Source organism: Melopsittacus undulatus, chromosome 1, assembly GCF_012275295.1.
Source record: "Melopsittacus undulatus isolate bMelUnd1 chromosome 1, bMelUnd1.mat.Z, whole genome shotgun sequence".
Lineage (NCBI taxonomy): Eukaryota > Metazoa > Chordata > Aves > Psittaciformes > Psittaculidae > Melopsittacus > Melopsittacus undulatus.
Window position 1 is genome coordinate 135,441,046 of NC_047527.1, and position 17,651 is coordinate 135,458,696.

Below are 17,651 nucleotides of genomic sequence, written 5' to 3' on the forward strand. Positions count from 1 at the left end.
TGGCTCACCAGCTCTGCAGCACTGGGAAAAACAAAAACCAAACCACTTTGTTCAATGCCTGGTGCAGAAGAGGCTGATGTTCCAAACTATGCCATACCTATGTACTATTTTTGTCAAGACAGTGGTTTACAAGACCATGGTCAATACTTCAGTCTCAAAAATCATGAGTTAAATATTGTTGGTATTACTGCTACTACTGTTAAAACAGTTTGAAACTTTTTGTTTGAAATTTGGTTAAAAGTTCAGAGATATGTAAATATAGAAAGGTTAACTTTTGCTGTCATATATGTGGAAAGGAGTGCTCAAAATAAAGTAGTGATTCAGAGAGAAAATCAGGTAACTAATCTGTTCATATAAAACCAGAAAACAATGTAGTTGTTTAAAACAGCAATAAAATGGTATTTTCTTCATGGAGGTAAACAAGGTAAACAATTTAGTATTTCACAGAGTAAGCAGCAAGGTGTGTCCTTGACGGATGGATTCTCAAATGGACCTGCTGTATACTACTTACTAGCACATTTTATTATAGACATTTTAACATCAACATGGTACATGTTCAAAATGCTAAAAGTGCACCATAACAGGAGGTGAAAATCACTGTCAGTAGCTGAAAACTGTCTTCCTTGCACAACAAAATGAACTAAGGAGGTGATATTCTTTTGTAATATAAAAGCGTTGTGGTGTGTGTGCATGTGCACGTATAAGTGTTTCATTGTGTATAAAATAATGCAGCACCCTGATTATCCTGCAACTGTGAAGCTGGAGTGGGCAAGCATAAAAACATAATTCAATCCTAAGGACCTACAGAGCTCTTAGTGATAGGGATTTACTAAAGTGAAATTGTAGCTAATCAGTTTTTCTTGTGAACTCTGTAAGATTTATGTTTGGAACTTATAGGAGTAATTCTACATGAAACCAGGGGCTTTTCACCTTGAATTTCTTTGAATTTATTTGGTCTGGCAGATCTGGATTTCAATCCAGTCATGTTTACATAGAGGAGGAGGAAGAACTGGTGAAATGTTGAAGGGTTTTCCGTCTCCCATTAATGCCATGCATCCAAGAGAAACAATATGTGATATAGGAGTGATTATGCAATTCTTCTATTATCTGGATGAAAAATAACTTTGACCCAAAGCGTCCCTTATATCCCTGTACCTCTATTATTGTAGAGGTCTGTTCCAGAATTGTAAGAGATCTCATGTAGCTGCCATAACTTCCAGAAAAATAGTTTTCGTAAGATCTCATTGACTCTCTAGACATTTTGGTCTGGAGTAGAAGATGTAGAAGATGGAGTAGGAGACTGTCACTTTGGGTTGCAATTCTGTAAGCACTATTTACAAGGTTTTATTATCGTTATCTGATCTGCGCTGGTAAATGAGTTTTCAGAGAAATTAGCATATTGCACATGCAAGCCCATTTATGTTCCACATATGCAAAGTGATAAAATTGTTTCCAAAATGGATAAGTATATTGCACAGTAATTAGTGAATTTTTAAGATACCCGCACAATAGGTTGGACAGTTGGCTTTCCAGGTTGATATTCCAGATGCAAATCTGCTTCATAGATGAATTATTGGTTCATGCAACCCAGTACATAAAACATCAACCTACACTCGAATTTTGCTCTGTTCTCCATTTCCTAGTAGAGAGGCAGTTGGTATTAAAGGATCATCTGTGCATAAAGCTCAAGCTAGTCGCCCATTGGTCCCAGAAGAACCCTTGTGTAAACGACATGAACAGAAACATGGACAAAAAAAGTGCAAGTCTGACATTCAGGGTAAATTGAGTGAGAATTTTGCAAATTTGACAGGTGATTTAACAGCAGCTGCTGATACTGGTGATATAAGCCAGTGTAGTCAAGACTTTGGTCATAAAGCAGCAGCCTGTGAATTACTGAGCTCTTGGGCTGGGGATAAAGAAGAAAATCTGGAAGGAAGAAGCATTAAAAGCCTTAAAGTTCAAATGGAAAAAAGCAGTATATATATAGACAAGATTAATGGAAAATGTTTAAAGGCTGAGTAGATAAACTTTTGAGATGAATATGTTTCCAGCTTATAAGAACATTGCTGAGATATTTTTCATAATTGCCAAACTCATTTGATTTACTGTTTCTGATGCAAACATTACCTCTAGGAAGCTTGAAACAGCAAAAAATATTTACCATTTGTTCCCCTCCATCGTGCATGCAGATTGTTTTTTTTTTATTGTATGGATGCTGGCATTATTTATTTTCTTTTTTTAGAAAAAACATCATTGAAGCATTTGTTTTGGAAAAAAACACATATAAAGAACTACATGGACTTTGCTACCAGGTATGAGAAATTATATTTAAGAAAAAGTAGGTCAAAATTGAGGCCTAAAGGTGTTGTCATCCTCCCTTAAATTCAGCTTGTTAGTTCTAGTAATTATACTCTGATGTACAAGAATATGTGAAAAGATAAAAACACACTATTTTTGTAGAAGGGATGTTTTTTAAAATTTTCCATAGATTTATTGTTGCAAGAACTATTTATCTGGTACCATTTTTGGTGCTACATACAGAAAAATTCTGGTTTGTGGTCTCAACATGGATTTGAACAAACAAGCAGGGTAACCAGGACTCTGGTACTGCAAATTCAGCCCATAGTGACTACAGAGTTTCAGCACTCCAAGTGACTGCTTTGGGGAGGACTTGATTATGTCATGTCTTAGACCAGTAGTACCAGTTGCAAACTTAGCAGAATCGCTGCAGTAACCTAAATCACCAAAAGTGAGATTATACAAAGTACTTCTCTGGTTTTAGTGGTTACTGTTGATAAGAATTAAGGAATATTTTAGGTCAGAAAATGTTATCAAAGGATAACTTGGTAGTCAGAGATACAGTGTAATCAGCTCACAAGAGATCTTCACCTATGTGTAATGAAATGAGAAGCCCAGAGTTTTATTTATAAGCTATATATTTGAGGGAAATATTCTAGATGGGTGTGCTCTATAAAACCTAGCAGGCTTAATTTTAAGGATATTTTTTTGAAAAACACTGATTATCATAATATTTTGCTAAAACTTGTTTTCCCTGGGTTGTCAACTGTTATATGGCATTTTTTCAGTATCCCCATAGAGTAAAGAGATTTTCATTGGACTCATCTCATTTGGCACTGTAGCAGCTGCACATTTGGACTGATTAAAAGTATTAATAAATTTGGAGAAAAAGAATTGATAATCAGCTATCCATCTGCAGATTTCTTGGCATTAGGCACAGATAGGTTAGATCTGCAATTCCCCTGTCCACATTGTCTATCCTTTTTAATTCTGCCCTATCTGCTGACATTTGAAACAGCTGTTGCAGCCTGAAGTCACAAAAAGAATGATGTTACCAAGCATGGATACTTTCCAGTCCAAGCATATTTATTTGTAGAATTAGTGAAAAACCTAAGTCTGCAGAGAGATACATTGATCAGTTGATTAAGTTAAGACTAATGCATCAGAAAAAAGTTCTTGCTAACTCTCAGGTTCATGAACTGAATGATTTAAAGGTATGTCTGTTTCTTCAGAGGGAAATGATCCATCCACAAGCCTTGCTTATGTGATTGCAATGAACCTAGAAATGTAAACTGTGAGGCAGACCATGCAACAGAAGAAATTTGGAGGTTGAAATCAGTATACACTGTTTTTCCAAAGCTGGGCAAGTTCTCTGACATAATACTTAAATAATGTCAGTCTCATGTACAACCACAAACTTACCTAATATGGGACTGAAATGTCAGTTATTGTGGACTATGTCTTTAGATCCCAAAAGAACAAGATTAGAAGGTATTTTAATCCAGTTCATCTTTCTGGCATCACTAAGTCCTGATGTCAATGAAGTATAAGAGGTCGTAGCCTGGTGAAGACAATGTCAATGATTACATACTGAAATGAACAGTAAGTGGATTTTAAGTGGTTGCTTGCTTGCTTATTATATGAGTCTTTTTATTGACTTTTCTGACAAGCAGAAAAGTAGACAGACAAGACATAAAAGGACACACTAAAAAGTATAACAAATATTATGGGGGCGGAACAAAACAAACAAAACAAAACAACCCCCCCCCAAAAAAAAAAAAAAAAAAAAAAAAAACAAAGCCACTAGAATTTATTTCCCTTAAAAAAAACCAAAAAAACAACAAAAAAAACCTTGAAAATTTCAGTTAAAAAGAAGGAAAAATAAGTAAGAAGTCATCTTGGTTGCTTGTTTTTAAGAGCTCTGCTTTGACTTTTCTACCTTTACTTGGTTTCAAACTGTCTTTGTAACTGCTATGAATGGTTTGCAACTTAAAGCAGTACTTAAAATATAGCCCTAAAATGTGAAGGGTGTAAAAAGCAGTCATGTATTTGAGGCCTGCTTATATTTAATAAGCACTGAATACTTTGCTCTCATAGCTAATGGTGGTCCCACTCTACCTTGAATTTTTAGCCTCACCATGGGTAGTCTTCTTTATACTGTATTTCTAAGAGTTCTTTCACCACCTCAAAGCTGCATCTTCTCCTGAATGCTGTAGCATTTGAAGTGTTGGAGTATCATCTCTACTGTCAAGTGTAGACTAAGGATAAAAGGAATGAAGGGTTTTGCTTTGATGTGAATTGTGTTTAGATTATTACGCTGCTTACCTACAGGAACTTCACCTTAATCTCTTATAGGAATGTCTGAAAGCTATAAGAGCAAGTTTATAAAAACAGTTTTGGAGCACTGTTTCTCATCTCTGAGTTGTGATGTTTATGATTGACTTACAGTTTTTGCTATTGGTTTCATGGGAGTGGAAGCCTAGATTTGAAGCTTTGGTCATTTTTTCCATCTTCTTTTTCATCTCACAAAACCGAATCTTACAGTTTTGCAAGTGCATTCATTTTTCTCATGGTCATGGATCGAGACATCTAATGATCTACAGTTTCACTTGTTCTCCAGTTCAGAGGCTTTGAGAGGGAGGAAACCAGTATTTTTTGGTCAATTTACAGTCTTTCTCTTCCACTCACCAAAATAAATTTTAAAAATCTATATAGGTATATCTCCCAAGACTGTAGCTGAAGTACCACTATAATCAATTGGCTTACAAGGTCACAACTGATGCAGTTTTACTGAAGGAGAGCTGAGCATGCTCTCTACCAGCCTGCCAAGTGGCTAATGGATAAGCATTATGTAGGGAAACTGTGCAAGTGTTGGCCAAATTCTTTATACTGGGAATTAATCATTTCCAGTCTTTATTAATAAAATCACCGACGTTCTCTAAAAGGCCAAAACCTGCATTATGTAGTGTGTATTGCTGTTTCAGAGACTGGCATATTTGAAGTTTTGTTTCAGAAGAGCTGTGCATAACCTTTGTTGAGTTTTCTAAAATGCTGTGTGATGAAAAGTGGTCCTAAGTAAGTGATGCTTAGCTGAGTGAAGCTGTGGACTGGTGATCTGATTTTTGCAAATGTGTGATACTTTGTGCTTGTATGTTCATATAAAAATACTTAGATGGCTGAAAAGCTGTTGAGGTATGCAAATTTCACGTATTCACCTAGGCACTGTAGAAACATGAATATGAAAAATACATTCAGTTATTCATAAAATAGCTACAAATAAGATCAACTTTAAAATATCTGTGCTTGTTTTGCTGTTTTCATGGACTCTTACTCATATATTTTTCTCTGTTATAGTGTGCAAGGAAGAGAGATTTAACTATATGACAGAATGAAAACTAAGGAACCAGTAGTAAAGTATATTATGCTCCTAAAGAGAATTTTCATTTTCTTTCTCTTTTTTAAGACCGAATGCTGGGTCTGAATGATGTCAGACCTAGTCATGTCTGAACAACTGTCGTGTACAAGAAAGGAAAAAAATAAATACAGAGGGAGCTAGGGTATGATCTTGTACGTGGTGTAGCGTTTGCAGCCACATTTAGAAGGGAAGCTGAAACCACTTCTGTTGCTACTGTGTTGCGTTGTTAGGGGAAGAATAGCGTACAAAGGAAAATGTGGAACATGTAGAGAATGACAATTTGGGTTTAGCAAAGAAATTGATAAAAAACTGTAATTATGCTCATTAATATCCTCCCCTACTGGAAAACAGAATGTGAAAAGACCGACCATTACAGAACTAGCACAAACAGTTTGTAATTATTAGCAGCCCTACTCCTGTTGCACAGGGCTATTTTCTTTAAATGTACCTCCATGCCATTTCTTCTGAACAGATCGTCTGTGACTAACTGCCTAGGAATCACACCGCTTAAAACATAGCGTTTCCTCAACATGGCAGAACTTTTGTCTTTGCAACTACTGGCCAAACAATACAACAGATTAACTATGTCACTATGAGTATTAGCGTATGTCACTTTTAGCTTTCCAGATAATATCAGCCTTTAATGTCAGCCGTACAAAAAAAAGTATAAGAAAAGGACAAAGCATATAAGGAATTAAATGCCTCATCCAGGAACCTGCATATGTTTGCTAAAGCTAGTCTTGGGCTGCCATTTTGACACTTTCATTAGTATGCTGTTGCTTTCTGCTTCTGTCACTGCAAACTAAGAGCAGCCTTTCCTTATTAAGGTCTCTTCTGCTAGCTTTGTGTCTTAAAACGCAAACCCATCGTCATTTTATGTGGAATTGGTTGAATCAAATAATATATTTGATTCCATAAGCTTTGAAGCTCAAAGTATCTATGTATTGTGCCATTATGAAATGCATTTGTGATTTGCACTGTTACTTATGTGCAGAAGACTTTGTATGATTCACCAGAACAGCTTTGGGCTGGGAGGGCATCACTTCTTCCATTTTGCGTATGTAGAGAGCTCGTCTGATAAAAAGCAAAGCACTGATAACCTCTCTGCTGGGTATGTGTATAGTGCCAGGGAATGCCACTGGAAGAGGTAAAAACAATTGTTTCAAGTTCTTCTGACAAAGAGAAAATTTGATCAGAGGGAATTCACTAAATTAATGAAGCAGGCAGGTTTCTCTTGCTCTTTGCCTAATTCTGGGACCACCTATCCACCTAAAGCACATCCACTGTGCTTTACTTGTTATTTCTGCCAACTAATGTAATTAGACTAATAGTTTATTTGGTTGCAGGCTGCCTGAAGGTAGAAGACTGACACATGATAGCGAACAGAGACTGCTAGTGTTGCACAAAAAAATTCTTTTATTTAAAAAACCTAAGAAAAAGCAAGACAAAACTGTAAACAACGCCAAGAACTGTGATGACAGCAAGTTATTTAGAAATTGTTGGTCTGAATTGTCTGCGCAACTCTGTAAACATCATTCAATGCCTTTAATTGTAATGATGACACAGGATGTTTCATAAGTCCTTTGTTTCAGCCTAGAAGCAACCTGTGGTGGGTTGGAGAGGGGAAGGAGCAGAGGGAATGTAATTGTAGAAACATTTACTTTAGATTATGGAGCCTGCTGGAGATATAAAAGCAACTTAAATAGATGGTCATAGTAACTGCAGCTGTAATAATAGATCCTTTCACAGATTCTAGAAATTGCAAAAGATTTCCTTTCACTGGTACCCACTTGGAAAAATTCCAAGGAAGAAGCCCCTGTAAAAGCATTGTACTGAAGAGGACTACTGAAAGCCTAAATAGGATAGTAGAAAAATCAAAACACTTATTTACTCTAATGATTAAGGTTAATAACACTACTATCTCCTGTTCCATTCTCTCATCATTTCCTTGTGAAATTTGTTCCTCCAAGATTTGGATGTTTGGTATCTCAACTACTTATGGAAGAGCAGCTGGTTGTAGAGAAAGTCATTGCTGATAAGTCCACAGAACACATCTGCTACAGCCTCTACTTCTGGTCTACTCCAAGACGGATGTCTGAAAGAATGTATGTCTTCTCAGGGCTCTCCTTGCCTTAAGTAAACTGAAAAAAGTTACACAGTTACAACAGATACTCCAACAGCTTCTGACAATTCCTGTATTAGACACAACATTAGTTTATTGCCAGAAGCAGATTCACTAGCTCAGTGCTCTCCAGTAAAGGAAGTAAGCTGCTGTAAAGGGTATAGTTTGAATTATTACTGGAATCAAGACAGGAGAATGCCATGAGGTATTACGCTTGTGGGAATGGCCAGAAGTCAGGAGTTCTCTGAAATCCTGAGCTGGATTCCAGTTGCTTTAATTTATTTCTAGGTTCTAGGACTATAAATTTATTTTGAAACTTAAGAGTTTAGATGGAGGTTTTAAAGAGGACATTCAGCTTGCTTATAATGAGAAAAAAATCAACTCCCTACTTAACATGGAGAGTGTTCCTATGCAATCTGCAGTAAAGTTCACTCATTCTTTCCTTGTTCCATTTGATTAATGAAAGCAATGTATTTTCTCTCCTCCTGCCAGTGATTAATACTTCTCAGCACTCCTTTGTTTTTGGTGGCAGATTGCTGGGGGAAAGATTCCACAGTGAATTGGTTTTGATATCAAGTTTTAAATAGGCTTTGCCAGCCTGCTTGTTCTGTGAAAAATACTTCTCAGTCTCCAGTAGTGTATACCCTGGACCATGTCTACTCTATTTCTCTGTTAAAGAGAAAGGAGTACATGGAGGAGAGCCCCTTTCAAAGCTCACTTCCATCACTTCAGCTGAAACAGAACAGCTTGGATACTGCCCATATCAGCAGGGTGGGCACGTGGGGGCAGCAGGAGTAGAAGGCAGAGACTGAATCAGTTAAGTACTAGCCTTGGCAAGGGCGATTCATTCTTCCACGCATGTGGCTTGAGTTAAAGCCTTAATGGGTGTTTGGGTGGTGAGGTATTCTTTTAAAGCCATTACTGTCAGTGACAGACAAAAGTTGCTCCCTGAATTCTCCTTGGAGAAGTACTGCCTTCAGTACTGACTACGTATAATCTGGTTACTTAGACCTTGGTGTGAGGGAAGCCTACTTTTAAGTAATATTTTGGACTGCCTACACTAGTGATTCACACAGTGCCAAGAATGTTCCTGGACCCAGGAATGCAATCATCCATTCATTTACACTGCTAGAGCTGTCTTTGGATGACTTCTGGCCAAAGTTGAATCTCCCAGATAACCCTGAGTGTAGTCTGGAGTTCAGTATGAGCCAAATAGCAACAGGCAGTTCATATGCAGCTGACCTGTTTTGGAGGATAAGAGAGCTTAATAAGACAGGTGGGGACTGCTGTGCATGTGTTGGCCTCCATGCTGCAGAAAAGTACATTCAAGGCAAATTCATTTTGATCTAGTATATTTTACTGAAACTTTTTCTTTAGTGGGCTATGAGCTTTTAACGACTCATTTTCAATTCCTTGGTTTTCTACCCATGGTAAATGCCTCTGATGCATTGTTTCTGCTCATGCATTAGGATGAACTACAGATACATTTTTGATTGTGTTTCAAAGTTGGGAAATGCATATTGAAGGAGGTGCAGATGTAAAACCGGTGGCAGTTTGCCAGCACAGCCTTTGATGTTGCCAAGCATGAGACACCTACGTATAGGACAATCCAGCTTTCCTTCTATATATGTGATCAAACCACCATGTGCATCTTTTATTCCTTATCTTAAAAGCAGTGTTTTACATTGCAGCCTCCAAAATAAAAAATTAACTATCGAAATGGAATCCAGCACCCTCCTTTAAGTCAGAGTCAAAATAGAAAATGTGTTATTTTAGTAGGGCCGCTGAGACCACAGTCTGCAGAAATCCTCTTTGCACTTGACTGTGAGCTTCACCCTTTAAACAAACACTTTGTCCTGGTTTCAAATTCAATTTTTCACAACACAAGTCTTATTAATTAGATGGCAAGAGTAGCTATAGCCAGTGACCTGTTCTTCTCCTGCAGCCCTTGTGTGGGGACTCTCACTCATAGCTGATGAAAGCTATTTTACTTCTGCCTGGCTGAGGAGAAATCTATATAATAGAAAGGACAGCTCAGTGCCCAAACACAGCCGTCACCAAGAGTTACTTAAAATAACTTGAAAAATAAATTGTTTCTCCTCATCATCTCCTTTCCTTCCAGTCATATTTTTGTCAGCTACATTTGCCTGAGAACCCAAACCTCAGACACAGTGTGACATTTCCCTACCTTCCGCCTTCCCTTTCCACAGGTCTTTTACCCCCAGCTGTTGCTGTTGCTGCCAGCTCTGTTCAATTAACCTCAACAGGAATGCAGTCATCCCTCTGCAGTTCATCCTGTTCAGGATTAATGAACTGTGCTTTAAACCAAGGGAACTGCTAGTAAAAATGAGGTGTAATTTCATTAGAAAATTGTGTACTGCTAATTAATGAATAGGGTCATTTTAGGACTTGGCAGAATTGAGCTTAACTGGGGAAAAAAATCTACAGAGCAAAAATATGTGAAGTTTTCTACTTTCTCTTCACTCTCGCTCTCTCTATGGACCGGACACTTCTTGTCACCAAACATCCTGTTTTCTGTCTCACTCCCATCAGGTCACCATTAAGGTGTGTCACCAGGAAGCATGATCTAAAGGCAGCAGTAAAGCCACTTGTTGTGGAAACTGCTTGTTTCTTCATCCTTTGTTTCTGAGTGTGTATAATGTAATTTATTTAAGTGTTAAAAAAAAAAAAAGGACTGGTCAAAATACTGAGGACATTGTTTCTCCAGTTATGAACCAAGAAAATTCATGGTATTTTACTTTCATTTTTGTCCTGGAAAGTTTGCAGTCCTTCAATTTCCCAGTAGTGCTTGTTCTATACATTAGAGCAAAAGTTTGGGCCATACCTCAAATACATTCAGCCTTTCACTTTCTGGATATCAAAAGCAGTCTTGATGGACACCTAGGCAAGGCACAGTGGCAAGGAACTTTAGAATAAAAAGTGACTGAAGAGACAGGGTAGTGACAGGGGAAGGGAAAGAAAACAAGCGAATGGCTGGTGTTTGAAGATCAGAAAAGGCAGCATGTAAAAATTTTCAAGTTCTGTTTCTGTTTGGTCATACATAACTTTTTTTATTACTTCAGGGCTTTTGACTCTTCCATTGTAGCCTATTAATCAGTACCCATCCTATAAAAGATAAGGAAATATCAAGATTTCCAGTATTTCATGTTGTTACTGAAGGAGGTCTTATCATTAAGTAAAGTGTCGATCAGGTACTTTAATCCTTTATACCAAAAAGCCTGTATGTATGATATTTAATTCTCGAAACCATATTGTTGTAAGTAGGTATTTCTTACAAAAAATTTCCATGGATCTTCCCAAATTCTAAAAATATACTTCTGACTCTCCAAGTAAAAGATAATCCATTCTGGGAAGTATGTATCTATAAAAAAAAAAAATCATTTTATATTCAAAGCCTGGATTCAATCTAAGTCTAATGACTGGAATTTTCATAATATGATACTGAGAGAGTTTTCTGTGCAATATATTGTAATGGGCTAAATACCCACTAACCACAAACTATGCAAGTTTGTATTCTGTGCATATAAAGGAGGAGGAGTTGATATATTTGAGTCAAAGATCCTCAAAGTATTTTGTTTAAGAGCCAGAGCCAGCCAATGTGCTAGCACACATGCTTATGTTTTAGCATGTAAGTACAGAAAGTCAGCCAAGCACTAAAAAAAGAATAAAAAAATCAGTTGCAGTTATTTTGGGAATGGTACTTTGTTTTTTATGTACTCCATTGTTGTATTTATAGATTCAAAAGAAATTACATCTTATCTTCAAATGTAATTACCAGAGGGGACATGGAAAATGGGATTTTCAAGCAGCCCAAGGAAACTAAGGACCCAGTTCTTAGCAGGCAGTAAAATAATATGCCAAGTATCTTTTGGACACACCAATGTCAAACACCCATATGGGGCATTCTATTACTGGAAGCAGGTTTGTTACAAGCGAGTCAGAGGTTCTGGTGAGAAGAGGATTTGCAATACGAAGACATTTTATAGTATAATAAAATATTTCATATCAAGTTTTGTTTGTTACGAAAAAGAACATGTTTTCTAGTTTGTGCAGGGGGTGGGATGTTTGAGTTGGGGTTTTATGTTTTGTTTGTTGTTTTTTTCTTTTTTCCTGGACAGCATTATGGGCCAAATGCTCAATCCTTTTATTTCAAAGGCAATGTTTGATTTAAATGAGACCAGAATGTGTGGGTATGTGCTAAATCAGATATTTTTAAATGCATGCCACTAGAGATTGCAGAATTAAAAACACATTCATAAATAGTTGTTATTTCTTTGAAGTCAGATCACTTTTCTGTCTATGGGTCTATTTATGGCTTCAGGATAAGAAATTCTGATGCATAGTAGCAGGAACTGATGAGTAAAACTTTCACATAGAAGGAAAACATGAGTTGTAATTTTCTGTTTCTTCAACATAAAGACTCCTGTAGCTGGGATATAAAATTAATCTTGTTTACTTAGGAGGACCTTAATCACACAATTTCAGTTTTATACTTGAACTGTGGTATCTGTAGTACCCAAAGGAGTCAATTCCTACAGAATGTTTCTCATTTGGCTTTGTCTTCTTGTTAAAATATTTCTTTGATTTTTGCCAGTGACCAATATTAGGTCTTAATGGTATTTATTAATTATTTTTATTCTGTGGCTATATTAAGACCAGGAACACAAATGGATTATTTTGAATCCTGAAGTGTTCCCTTTTTTTCTGCTGGAGTCCAGTTCCATACAATATTAGCAATCAGCTTCTATGCCAAAGCCAAGCAGTGACAGTTGCAATAATGAATATTTGCTGCAGGCCACTGGTATGAAAATAGCACAGTGCTGCAAGCCTGCGTCATCAGAAACAAATCTTCCCTTTGACTGTGACTGAATTCCCAGCTTGATTTTTTTATCATTTATTATTGAAATAGTTCTTAAAGCACTGTCATAATATAATGTTAAAAAATGCTGATTCAGTCTTCAAGGCATCACTTCAATTGCCTTCCTATTCCTTTTTGGTGGTTTTGTTGTTGATTTGGTTATGGGTTGTCTTTTTTTAATCCTTTATACCTTTAATATTGTGCCCTGTATTTAGGGCACTGAAATGTGTACAGGCAGCAATACTGTAATGTATTTGAAAAGACTCATGATGGTTAGGTTGGAAGTTCTGGTGAGAATTGGATTTGAATTTCCTCTTTGAAATCTTAATTGGTAGCTATTAGAATGTTTTCTCTTAATTCCTGCAGATAATTCTAAAGTTTATATGAGGAGAAGCAGCTTTAAATCTGTGGTGGCTTTTATATGATGAACCTGGGTAGTTTTCTTGTTCATGTTTTGAGTCATTAATGCATTCACATTAGTGGAATATATAATGTATTTATGCAGGACACCTCTTGAATGTGAAGAATATATGTGCTGAACTTGATTATTTTTTAGTTGAAGGATATGAAGAGTTTAACATTTTTAGTTTAATTTCTGTATACAATGTTGCTTTCACGCATGCATCTCAAAATACCTGCAAAAGGACTAAGAAAATCGATTGCATTTTCTTTTCACTTTAAACCAATTACATAGGGAAATACTAGATGATATAGATAAAGGAGGTCAGGTATTTGTGGCTGGGTAAAATCTGCAGCTATTTAAGTTTTTGTTGGTTTTCATTGCCTCAGGTTTTCCTTGCTTGGGGCAGAATATTGACCCTTGCACTGTAAAGCTGTTTACATATGATATACATGTCTAATTTCCTGCAAGATTAGAATGAGCACCAAAGCTGCCATCAGTCCTGAGAGAATGTTAATGTCTTTCCCTCTTCCTGGTGCCATCAACACTCTGCCTTCCTTTTCACCAGGAAAGTACATTGGCTGAACCTACTACTCTATGGTAGAACCAAGATGGAGAAACTGAAGTTCTAAGACCAGTGTTATGTGCTGCTGGGATTGGGCTTTGGAGGAAAATAATTTCACTGAGGCAAATTTTAACTGAAAGAAAGCCAACACTGACTTTCAGATTGTTTGGGATGGGAGTGACTAGTTAAATGTATCATTTTGTGGACAGATCTACAAATGCTTCATTTACTCATCAGTTTCCCAACAAAAACCTTAATATTTCAGAACAGGTTGGGTTTTCTTGAAACATTATTGTTGATCTGTAAAAAAAATAATAAATAAGAACAGAATGTTCAGCAAGTAATACTATTCCTTCTGCACCAGTATTTGACATGGCCGGTACTTTCAGGATATAATCACCTCCAGACTCATTCTCAGGAAAAAAATGAGGTGTTAAGCAGGATCTTATTTTTGCTATATGATTTAATGCCTGGCAGTATGTAGAATATTCACATGACAAACTCTGCTTTCTTGGTTTTATGAATAATAATTGTTAAAAAACATTTGGGTTTTAAAAATTAAATGACAAAATATGTACAAATGCTACAAAATATACAATGTATAGAAATTAATAGGTCTTGAAGGGTCAAATCCCCACTGACTGAAAGGGAATCATACCTGGGTCGGTTGCTCCTGCAGATATTTGGTCAGTTTCAAGTCCTCCAGTAGGCAGTGTTTGGAGATCTCTGCAGGTAGGCTATTCTCAAGCTTTAATATTAGAACAAATTTCCTGATGTCTAATCTAAGGTTCTCTTGATGTAATCCAATAGTTTGTGTCCTATTAGGAAGGATCAAGGAAAAAAGTTTATTCTCTTGTTTTTAGCTACCTTCTACAAATCTAAAAAATATTTTCAGTGTTTACCCTTCATCTTCCATATTCACAGTCCATGTTTTCTAAACATCTAATTTGTTTTGGCTTCCTCTCCATCTTGTTGGTTGTCATTTATATTGCTGCTGGATTAACAACAAAGCAGGTAATTTTTCATGTTTGACTTTGCAGTCCCCAGACTGGATACGGAGCTTTTAAGTGCTGATTAGAGGAGAAGAAAATACTTCATATAGCTTTCATTTTGGCCTTCCTGTATGGGAGGACCTGTTTCATAACATGATGATATGAGAGATCTCTGTTGTCCTGGTTTGAGCAGTAGCAGTCGTTTTTCTACTTCTTGGTAGCTGGTGCAGTGCTGTGTTTTGACTTTCGGGCTGGGAACAGTTGCTGATAGCAAGCATGTTTTGAGTTAGTGCTCAAATGTTTGGTTTGTCCAAGGCCTTTTTTGAGCTCATGCTCTGCCAGGGAGGAGGGGAGGCCGGGAGGAAGCAGAGACAGGACACCTGACCCAGGCTAGCCAAAGAGGTATTACATACCATAGCACATCATACCCAGGATGTAACCGGGAGAACCCGGAAGGGCTGGAGCTCTGGGGGGATGGAGGAGGTATCGCTCGGTGCTTGGTCGGGCAGGGTGGGGTGAGTTATGGGTCGATGGCTGGTGGGGTGTTGTATTCTCTTTGCTTGTTATTGGCTTTATCATTATTATTTGTAGTAGTAATGGCAGTAGTGATTTGTGTTATGCCTTAGCTATTAAACTGTGCTTATCTCAGTCTGTGGGGGCTACATTCTTTGGATTCTCCTCCCCAGCTCTCCGGGAGTTGGGGGAGCAAGGGCGGGTGGAGTGAGTGAGCGAACTGCACAGATTTGGTTTAAACCACGACATCTGTTCATCTTGTTACCTGCTACTGAAAGCTTTTTCTCATAAACAAGCAAAGAAAACATCACAAAATCAAACAAGCCCTCAAAAGTAGTTTTGGGGCAGTTGTTCTTCATCCTGTTTTAATAGATCAGATTAATCCTACTGAGTGTGGATTCCTGCAGATGTCTTTGCTGAGAAGTATCTAATTTTCTAGACTGTTTCTCAGAATTGTTTTGAATCATGTCTCTGTGTTTGTGGTTGCTCCCAGTTTGCTATTGTCTGCTAAGGTAGTAGGTATGTTCTTCATTAATGAAGTTGTTGAACAATCTGAAACATCTCTGCAGCATCAGTCAGTTGTGTCCCTCCTGCACCACAGCACATACTGAGATCTATCAGCAAAAGAATTATTATTTTGCCTATTCTTATAAATTGCAGTGAATAAAGCACAGTACAGATAGAGCACCTCTAACACCAAGGGATGTATGAAAGAAAATTATCTGTCTGTGTTGGAACATACCCAATTCCAGGGATATCTCAGTTAAGTAACTATGATTTCTTACAGGAGAAACTGCTACTCATTAGGACTTAATATGACAAAATACAACAGTGCAAAGCTAGAACAGCTCCTGTCCTTACTCTCCTTTTCATGTCCCTTACTTGCTGTCTCTTCCACTGGCTCACTGCTGTATCTTGCTGTCCTCTATCCTCCTAAGTACTTAACTACCATATGAGACTGCCATATCCTAATTTCACCTATGCATTATTCAAACCACAGTATCATTGTGTATTTTCTCTCTCTTGAATTTGAAAAATACAGAAAAAGTACAAGTTCTTAGATGCAAGCACTAGGTTTGCAAATAGGTTTAGGTTTATAATATGCTTACAGTTTTTCTAAACATACCACTGATACTAAAAATGGAAATCTTGTCAGTGTTTGTGTAAGTCTCAGATACAGAATTTTGCATATTTAATTAGTATTATTAGTATTTATTGTTATTATGTAATAATGGGTAATAATAATAGATGGATAAATGTATACTATGTATTATTATGTATCATTTTATATTAGTTTTGGCTAATATCAAGTGAAGCATAAATTTAACATTTTATTTTATCAGATATCAGGAACAGACAATTATTTTAATATTAGTTTTAATACAGAATGGTAAAACTTTAGCCTGGCTACTCATGATCAGCATAACTATTATGTAGTACTGTGGCAGTTTATGCACCTGAAGTGCTGCATATAAATTTTAACTATTTTAATGGTAAATTACACAACCTCTTCTAGTGGATTATCTTTCAGTTGCACAGTGCAGTTTTAATGACCTGTCTTTTCAATTTATGAATTCTGTATTTACTGGGTGTTAGCACAAGGCAGGAGACAGAATATGTCTCATTTCGATACATGGGAGTACTGTATTTTGTAACCCCACAAAATACAAAGAATAAGGTCAGATTTAGTTCATTACCATTAGTCAAACTATCACCAGCACAATCTGGCTCTCTGTGCAGTTGCAGCATTAAGATGAAAACAAGCAAATGCCAAAGGTCAAAACCCCTTTTTTTGTGTTTCCTTCCATCTCCTCTCTTTGCCCACAGACGTTACCACAGGGACACCAGCAATATCAACAACGACAACCGTGGAAATCCGGAAGAGCAGTGTTATGACAACTGAGATCACCTCTAAAGTGGAGAAAGTCCCCACAACAGCCACTAGCAGCACCACATGCCCTTCCGTGGAGACTGAGGAAGAAAAAGCAAAAAGATTGCTGTACTGTTCACTATGCAAAGTCGCTGTCAACTCTGCCTCACAGCTGGAGGCGCACAACAGTGGTGAGATGGAGCAGTGCTTGCTTTTCTCCATTTTTCCTTCTGTCTCAAGAGCTGTTCAATTATCTTCCCCTGAATAGATTAGATCTCTTGCAGCAGGGGACAAAGAGGTGGCAGAAAACTGGCAATTACAAGGAATTCATTAACTATTAAAGAATAAAAATGACAGACAAAGAGTCTTTCATAAAGGGGGAAGAAAGGGATTTTATTGCATGCAAGTTACCCATTTTCTTACATTTTAGCTTTTGCAGCTTCCAGACCTTATAGAGCTAAATGACAGCTCATGCTTCATTACCTTTGGTGTTCAGAGTTTGCATAGTTTTGTTTGTGCCAACTAGCAAACTGAGTATGAATGCCATTAGTTTTGTTTGAAATCTAACAAATTAAGGCTGAAAGAGGGAGCGTCAGT

General features: G+C 37.1%; 1 protein-coding gene across 1 annotated transcript in view; it reads left to right on the plus strand.

Moving 5' to 3' along the window:
• ZNF385D (zinc finger protein 385D) overlaps window positions 1-17,651 on the plus strand; it is a 420,486-nt gene that overhangs the window by 392,208 nt on the left and 10,627 nt on the right. The window contains exon 6 of the mRNA XM_013129993.3: window positions 17,012-17,245. Within this exon, the coding sequence (XP_012985447.3) occupies window positions 17,012-17,245 (234 nt within the window). The remainder of the gene's footprint in view (window positions 1-17,011; window positions 17,246-17,651) is intronic.